Genomic DNA, 8958 nt, shown 5'->3' on the forward strand with positions numbered 1-8958 from the left:
GATTTCACCATCCAGCTAGGTTCATCAACAATTACCCCATCAATTCAAAAGTGTAGGATGAAGAGCATGATTATGCTTGTCATCATTATGTTTATTTTACACTTGCATTTGTGTTATTTCATAGTTTTGCTTCACTTCACTATAACTCTGAATTGTGAAAGAATGATTATGTGTGTGTGATACTGTTCGTCTCACTCACATCTCTGGAGGTGCAAAGTCAGGCCTGGACATCTGATAGCCACATTTGATCATTTTATAAAACTTGGAGTCCACCAGTATGTTGGGATACGGGCTCTTACCTGCAGAAACACACACATTTACTCCAATAAGAGAAAATCATGCATTTGTTACAGAGACTTCAAACCAGAACCCAGCATTCAATGAGACTGGAAATTATTTAATATATTTTAATTAAAATAAAGGTTTTGGGCTCAGCAGAGAAACCGCATTTCAAACCATACAAACTTCTTGTTGTCAGAAGTTTTGATTGTAAAGTGTGTTTGTGCATCTTACAATAAATCTCACTTGCTCATTTGCTATATATATGTTTTATGTAAAAAATATGGGTACGGTTGTGATGTTGTGAGTCAAATTGACTCCAGTTGGATTCAGTGTAATTCAGCATAAAAATAAATAAAAAATACAATAAAATAAAAATAATTATAAATAATAAAATAATTGTAATATGAAATGGGGAGGCACTGCAGGCAAAAGCACTTTTTTCATGCACCTGTCAATTTCATTTTATCTATTTGTGTCAATAGATTTCAATTACAATACATATCTTTAAAGGCCATTTTCTCAAAATGAGTTTTTTCTCCTACACTGAGCCATAAATCTCCACTTCAGTAGCATTTACACACACAAAACTTTACATTTTTATTCCTGTCTATATTCTGAAGGTTTTTACGGAGGGATTTGTTCATATATAATTTGCTTGATTATATACAACATTTTATTTCCCCAAAAATTGTGAAAATATATTGTTTTCTGGCTGTTCAAAGTATTTTCGGAATTATGACAAAAAGAGATACCCAAAATTCTCTCTGTAAAAACATTTGCCTCTAATATGCCAAAAAAATAAATAAACAAGAATTTTGAAACTGACTTCATCCAGTGTTCAGATTTTTGTACTGGAAATGTATGCAAATTAGCGCATACTTCATTAAATAATGCCTCATTTGCATATTTAAACATAACATTTAACAAAACTTGTAATACAAAATTTTTTTGCAATTATCAATGTAATCAATCAACTGGGTAAGTAAGGTGATAATTAGTAGTTCATTTTTTTACTCTATTCACCTGCAGTGCCTCACCTTAACATTAATACTTCTCACACTTTACAAAAAAATAAACATGACACCGTTTTATTTCTAAAATGGTATTTAACAACTATTTTCACACCCCTCCCCCCTTTTTACATTTTATAAACGGTATTATAAGTATTTATACAAAAATAACATTTTAAACAGGAGTGTGTGGATTATCACTTTTTCTGTGTGCTTTTCCGAAGCTTAAACAGTATAAGTGCATGACGCTTGCAACACTAAGATCATGGGTTCGATTCCCAGCAAAATGAACATGCATGAACTGATAAAAATGTACACCATCAATATAGTGTAAATGTCTTTGAATAAAAGCAAATGCATAAATATGAATGGGTTTTTTTTTCTGTGCAGCTGCCTTTAGCGATGAAATTAAAGGGGTCATGAACTGAGAAATCAAAATTCCCTTGATCTTTTGACAAATAAAAAGTCATTGTACAATATAATGAGAAAAAGTCCCCAAAAATCAAGAAAAACAAATCATAGGTTAACCAGTATTTCCAACAACTTAAAAATGCAGGTCAATGCAATACAAGGGTTTCAGTCTCACCCAGTGAGAAAATCTCCCACAGCAGGATCCCGTAAGACCAGACGTCACTCTGAACCGTATAAACGCAGTCGAAAATACTCTCTGGAGCCATCCACTTCACTGGAAGACGCGCCTATACACACACACACAAATATACTGTATATATCTCTCAAAGTTAAACAAATGCTCTTCCAGTAACGTTATTAGAACGTTCATTGAGTTATCTGCTATTTTATAATGTTCCGAAAACATTAGCACAAAAACATTTTTACATCATTTTTGGGAAATTTTTTCTGAAATGTTTTTTGAATCTGCTTGTCAGAGAACATTCAAAACTAATATTCCCATAATGTTTTCCAAGAAAAAAAAAAAGTGCATGTTTTGAACATTCAGAGAACATTCAGTTATAATAACGTTTTCATAATGTAATGAGAACGTAAGCCAAACGGTTTTGTCAGCTGGGAGCGTTTGTGATGTTTGTTCGCTCACGTTTCCTTTGACTACATAGTTGGCGTCGTTCATGATGTCTCGCGCCAGACCGAAATCACAGATCTTGGCCACTCGGCTGTTGGTGAGGAGGACGTTTCTGGCCGCCACGTCTCTGTGGATGCACTGCCGAGAAATATGACACCAATTCACAATGATCAGTTTTGGATTTACTGAAGATGAGGTTTAAATTGAGTTATTGTTTGTGAATGTAACTTCCTCCAGATCTCACACAGATCTCATTGTTTTTGGTGAAGGCTGCTTATTTTAGGGACTCACATTTTTAGCAGAGAGGAAGTCGAGTCCCTGCGCCACCTGATATGAGAATCTGAGTAAGTCGTCTATGTCCAGCGGCCACGAACCTTCAGCCTCACAATCCAAAGAAGAAGCTGCAGCACAAGAGGAAGCAGCTGAATGCTAACAGCTTTTTTTGTGGTCTCTTAAAGCTAAGATCTTCTTAGTACTGTTATTTTAGCACTTACATACTATTATAGTTTTTATTCATATTTTTAATTAGGCTAGTTGAATTATTTATTTTTGTATTTTCGGTTTTCATTTTAATTGTATTTTTTTTCTTGTAATTTTGTTGTGTCATTTATATTAGGTTTTTTTTTTTTTAAGTATGTCTAAATAGTTTTTTATTAATTTTATTTCAGTTTTAGCTTTAGTTATTTCATATGACAGAGTAGTGGCTCGTAACATTTTTTTTTTTAAAGATTACAAGAACAATGTCACAATATTTGGGAAATAACTTCAAAATTAAGAGAATAAGAATAGCATTGTGAGATTAAAGTCACAATATTTTGATAGTAAAGTCAAAATGATGAGAATAAAGTCTAAGTAATACGAGAAATAGTCTTATATGTGATTAAACTTTATATATTTTGGGAATAAAGTCAAAATTAAGAGAATAAAGTGAGCATTTTTTGAATTACAGTTTTAACATTTTGATAATAAAAGTCAAAATCATGCAAATAAAGTTGAGCAATAAGAGAATAAACTTATCTGAGATTAAATTAAAAAATATTTGGAGACTTTTGACTTTATTCACAAAATATTACAATTGAAATCTCACAATGCTATGACATTATTCTCGTAATCTTAATTTATTTTCTTTTATTACTAAAATGATGTCATCATTTTAGTACATCAAGTTGGCCTTGGCAACTAGCTGAAATAAAATAAGTTTAATTTTTTATTTTATTTTATCATTTAAAAATATATATATATATATTTCTAGTAAAAAATTTTTAATTGTTTTTAGTTTTAGTTAACTGTAATAACCCCGGTTCTCAACTCATTTCACTTCCGCAATGTAACATGTTACTGAGCAAAATATGGTATTCATATTTTGCAGATTTGTAGCATTTTGTGGCGTCTGGTTTTATGATGACGTGTGTCTGAGGAAAGCGGTCTGTGACTCACTCTGAGCTGAGTTAGTGGGTCTGGATGAGACCGGTCTCATGTCCAGATATTGATCAGAGCAGGTGCTGGAAATCCCACTGTCACTGTAAAACAATCACAACAAACAAATAATGAAGAAAAAAAAGGTATTAGAACATGCACTTTCAATTAAACACAATCAAACACTTTTCTTTTTTTTGTCAATTTTCAATTATTAAGTATAAACTCAAAAGGTATGGTCACATTTACTGCTGTTCTGCGAATTTTCGCTGCTAAAATCCAGTCATTTTAATATGAATCCACATGGTAAGGAATTTCACTTGAGGGCGAATGGTTTCCCCACGCAGATTTTGGTTTAAGTTTGTCACATGGAATCTGCAGATTCGTCGCATTGATAAAGTGACTTCTTTGTAAAAGCAGTGCTTTTTACATTGTTACACTATTGACAATGGAAAATGGACATTTTGGACATTCAGTGGACATTTTTTGTCCACAAAGGTTCACCAAATTTCCGTGAATGTGACCCGACCTTAACTGGCAAAGACTAGTCTAAAGAAATCATTTTATGGGATGTAAAAATTAAGTTTTTCTTTTAATCTGCTGAAATGTTTTGAGATACTGTATAATGTTTATATATGTGACCCTGGAGTACAAAAGCAGTCTTAAGTCGCTGGGGTATATTTGTAGCAATAGCCAAAAAACATTGTATGGGTCAAAATTATTGATTTCTCTTTTATGACCAAAATCATTAGGATATTAAGTAAAGATCATGTTCCATGAAGATATTTTGTAAATCTCCTACTGTAAATATATTAAAACTTAATTTTTGATTAGTAATATGCATTGCTAAGTAGATTTGGATAACTTTAAAGGCGATTTTCTCAATATTTCGATTTTTTTTGCACCCTCAGGTCTCAGATTCCAGATTTTCAAATAGTTGTATCTCGGCCAAATATTGTCCTAACAAACCATACATCAATGAAAAGCTTATTTATTCAGCTTTCAGATGATGTATAAATCTCAATTTCGAAAAAATTTTGTGGTCCAGGGTCACATATGTTTGTTGAACGGACCTTCTGAAAAACATTCGTTCAGTGTCGACGTTCTTATAATCCATCACCGGAGTCTGAATCATCATGACGAAGTTCAGGAAGTTCTCAGCTTTGTTACGCAGGAAATTCAGAAGATCACCATGACAACAGTATTCTGTGATCACCAGCACAGGACCTGGAAACAAGCCGGAAAAATGTCCAAAAGTGAGCAAATCCTGCAGGAGAATCCAGCCATGGCCAGTTTCTGATGCTTTTACATGGTACAAACTGGCTAACTGATTAGCTTGTTGGTAGGCCTGGTTTTGATGTGGTCAAGTTGAGTGGTGCTCTAAAAACCAACTATTAAAACCAGTCTGAGCTGGTTTTTCCAGCTGGGATGGAAAAAACAACTGGAAGGTCTTACCGCTGTGTGTGCAGGCGCCCAGCAGGTTCACGATGTTCTTGTGCTGCCCAAGATGACTGAGGATCTTCAGCTCGGACATCAGAGCCTCTCGCTCGTCTGGATGAGCACTGGCTGCTCCCAGCATGCAACACAACACAATACACTCACTTATTGGCTTTGAAAAGTAGTTTTGTCAGAGAAACATGAAAAGACCAAAGTGACATTTTCAGTGTCTGATACCGATTATATGAAGATGTTAACTGTATTTACTGGACTGATCTGAATAATGACACTGTTGTCTTCTGTAGTGCTGCTCTACAGCTGAAATTACATTTGTCTCATAACTGATGAATTTTGCAAGCTGTTATTTTCCTGTTTAAGCTGATTTGACAATCTGTATTTGTGCCAGCTAACACAGAACGTTTTTAAAGGTTGTGTAAATGTCAGGACAAAACATTCTTGAAATAATGTTTATGGAGCATTCTTATAACATGATTAATATTTGCTATATGCTCTTGTAATGTTGGGAGGAAATGTTCTTTAAAAAAATAAAATAAAAAATAAAATATTTAAGTGTTTTAAATGTTGGGAGAACATTCAAATGTAACAAAATGTTTTCATTCATTCAAATGTTCTCAGAATGTTTTCAAAAAGATAGAATAGAATGTTCCGCTAACATTCACGTAACCTAGAAGAAACATTAAGTAAAAAAGTGGACATTTTGAATGTTTAAAAAATATTAAGGACTAACGTTTTTACAGTGCCGATCCTAGACTTCTGAGGGCCCTATGCAAAACTGTGTAGGCGGATTTGTGCTTGTTTCACTCCGTCTCGAATCGCGCTCACGGAAAGCGTTTGAGAAACAGTGTCTCTTCCGCGGCTCGCTACGCTTTCAACTCGTTTTTTTAGTCTCAAATAAGACTGTACGACATTCACCAAACTCTTCATATTTTGTTGGAATGTACATACATAAAATACTTGTGAAAAATTGGAAATTTACATGGTGTTAATATATAACCATAATATTACCATATTACATATCTTAAAAAAGGTAATGGTAATACTATAGTACTCTTTGTAATTGTCACGTTTTCTGACCTTTCAGCATTTTGACAGCTACACGTGTGACATTGTCCTCTTCGCCCAGGCCGTACGCCGTGGCCTCCACCACCTTCCCAAAAGCTCCTGCTCCCAGAGTCTTTCCTACACACCAGAATCACTCCATCAGTGACTGTGTTCCAAATGCACAGACTGCTTCTAAGATGAACTCGCTTTGTATTTTAGAATTAAAATTCATAGTGATGTTTTTGTGGGGCTTAAAGTCAAAAATGCCCAAATGGAGTTCTGTTCTGAGATCATAAAGAAGTAAAACAAATCAGAAATTTGTTTAGAAGTGCATAATCTTGTATTATTATTGTTTTTTAAAAGGTAAAATGCAGTTTCTTTATTATATAAAATCATTCAATCAATCTCAAAACAAAGTCATTAAAGTGCAACTGACAGGATTAAATCATAATAAATCGTAAATAGTAATATAATAATAATAAAATATCAAAATAAAGTCAAACAACAGGAAATTACTTTAAAAAAATAAATTAATTAATTTAAAAAAAAAGAGGGGGCCCTCTGGAGTAGGGATGGGCGATTCAATACAATAATACTTTTTAAAAAGGGCCAGTATCATCAATATTGATACCAATACCTCTAAACCGAACTTTTAAATCATTTCTAAGTGCAAAATACCCACTTGACATTATATTTGAAAGGCATTTTATCGTTCAATAGGCCTTCAATAGGCCTTAATTGCAAAAAATTAGAATTTAGAGTTTTTTTTGTTTACACATGGTTAGAATATGGTTACTGTACTGCGGTTTTACTGCTAATCCTATAGTTGAATTACTGTCACTGTAGTAAAGCCATGGGTCATTCTCATACGGGACTGCAGTGACAGGCTGCTGCACCATAAAGTACAACCTTTGCACATTTTTCTGACAGTGTATGATTTATATTAACAACAATTACAGACATGATCAATTTGGAATTTTAGCATGCAATTTAAATAAAATTTAATAGCACACACTATGTACATTTTCAATATGTTCATTGTGAAATAACTATCTAATGGATCCATATTATGTTCTTCTGTCCCCTGATAAGCATTGTTCTGAGCTGTGTTTCCCAAAAGCATTAGGAGCCTAAGATGATCGCAAAGATGGCAACGGGTTTTTATGATGCTTTTGGGAAATGCAGCGCTGTTTGAATTAAGTGTCATTAGCCAGCGCTCTCTGATTGATTGGTTCTGTCTTGCAGCATTTTCTTGCTAAATTAAACAATCACTTGTAAAATCACCTTATGAATGTTGTTTTTTATTTGAGTATCAATACTTGGATACAAAATCAGCATTGATGTATCAATACTTCAGTATTGATCTGCCCATCCCTGCCCTGCAGATCCTCATGACTGTCTGAAAAATACCAGATTATTGAATTTTTATGACCTAGCAAAGTTAGTTCAGGTTAATGGTGTCAAACGAAACCTCATGATGTTCATTATTCAGAAATCTGTCATATGTGAGCGTGTGAAGCATCAGTGACGCAGTACAAACCGAGCTTTAGTTTGTCTCGAGGAAACTCCCATTTCTCGTTTTTGGAGAACACCTGATAAGAGATCAGAGACCATTTTCTTCATACGGAATCTCTCCAGATCCTTCAGATTCACAGCTCCATGTTGGTGCTTCTTCTCTTCAGTTCACCCCACTCATTTTCTACAGAGTTCAGGTCAGGGAACTGGGACGACCATGGCAGAAGTTTCATTTTGTGCTCAGTGACACATTTTTGCGTTGATTTTGATGTTTGTTTTGGATCATTGTCCTGATGGAAGATCCAACCACGGCCTATTATAAGATTTCTAAAAGAGGCAGTCAGGTTTAGATTTTTTTATCTGTTGGTATTTGATAGGATCCATGATGCCAATATCTGAACAAGATGTCCAGGACCTCCGACAGAAAAACAGCCCACAACATTAAAGATCCAGCAGTATATTTAATTGTGGGCATGGGGTACTTTTTATTCCTGTTTGCACCAAACCCATCTGGTGGGTTTGCTGCCAAAAAGCTCTTTTTTTTGTTTCATCTAACCATAGAAGCCAGTCCAGTTCCAGTTGTGTCTGACAACTGAATATGCTGAAGTTTGTTTTTGGATGAGTGAAGAGGATTTTTCTTGAAACCTTTCCGAACAACATGTGGTGATGTAGGGGCTGTTTGATTTTTTTTGATTTTTTTTATAAGTGTGAAATCAACAGGTTTGAAATATTCAAAATTTCACGTGATTAATCATTCATGAGTTTAGGGACATGTTTGTCGATAGAGAGTCAAATAATAAATCTGCATCGTTTATCTTTTTGATCTTTCATTCAAAAAATTCACAAAATTCTAATCTATCATTGAAGTAAAACAATGGGAAATGGGGGGAAAATCTCATTATGAAATAACTGTTTTTCTCTAGTTCACATTAGCCACAATTATTGGCAGTATCACACAAAAGCTTCATTTTGTGCTCAGTGACACATTTTTGCGTTGATTTTGATGTTTGTTTTGGATCATTGTCCTGATGGAAGATCCAACCACGGCCTATTATAAGATTTCTAAAAGAGGCAGTCAGGTTTAGATTTTTTTATCTGTTGGTATTTGATAGGATCCATGATGCCAATATCTGAACAAGATGTCCAGGACCTCCGACAGAAAAACAGCCCACAACATTAAAGATCCAGCAGTATATT

The 8958-nt window shown here is 34.2% G+C and overlaps 1 protein-coding gene across 1 annotated transcript in view; it reads right to left on the reverse strand.

Annotated features, from left to right (window-relative positions):
- LOC107747126 (macrophage colony-stimulating factor 1 receptor-like) overlaps positions 1-8958 on the reverse strand; it is a 34373-nt gene that overhangs the window by 8266 nt on the left and 17149 nt on the right. Inside the window, 9 exon segments of the mRNA XM_016561552.1 lie at positions 200-299; positions 1879-1990; positions 2347-2469; positions 2623-2732; positions 3769-3851; positions 4821-4974; positions 5203-5313; positions 6280-6384; positions 7787-7887. Of these exon segments, the coding sequence (XP_016417038.1) occupies positions 200-299; positions 1879-1990; positions 2347-2469; positions 2623-2732; positions 3769-3851; positions 4821-4974; positions 5203-5313; positions 6280-6384; positions 7787-7887 (999 nt within the window).

This window comes from Sinocyclocheilus rhinocerous, unplaced genomic scaffold (genome assembly GCF_001515625.1).
Source record: "Sinocyclocheilus rhinocerous isolate Xijiao unplaced genomic scaffold, SAMN03320098_v1.1 scaffold168, whole genome shotgun sequence".
NCBI classification, from domain to species: Eukaryota; Metazoa; Chordata; class Actinopteri; order Cypriniformes; family Cyprinidae; genus Sinocyclocheilus; species Sinocyclocheilus rhinocerous.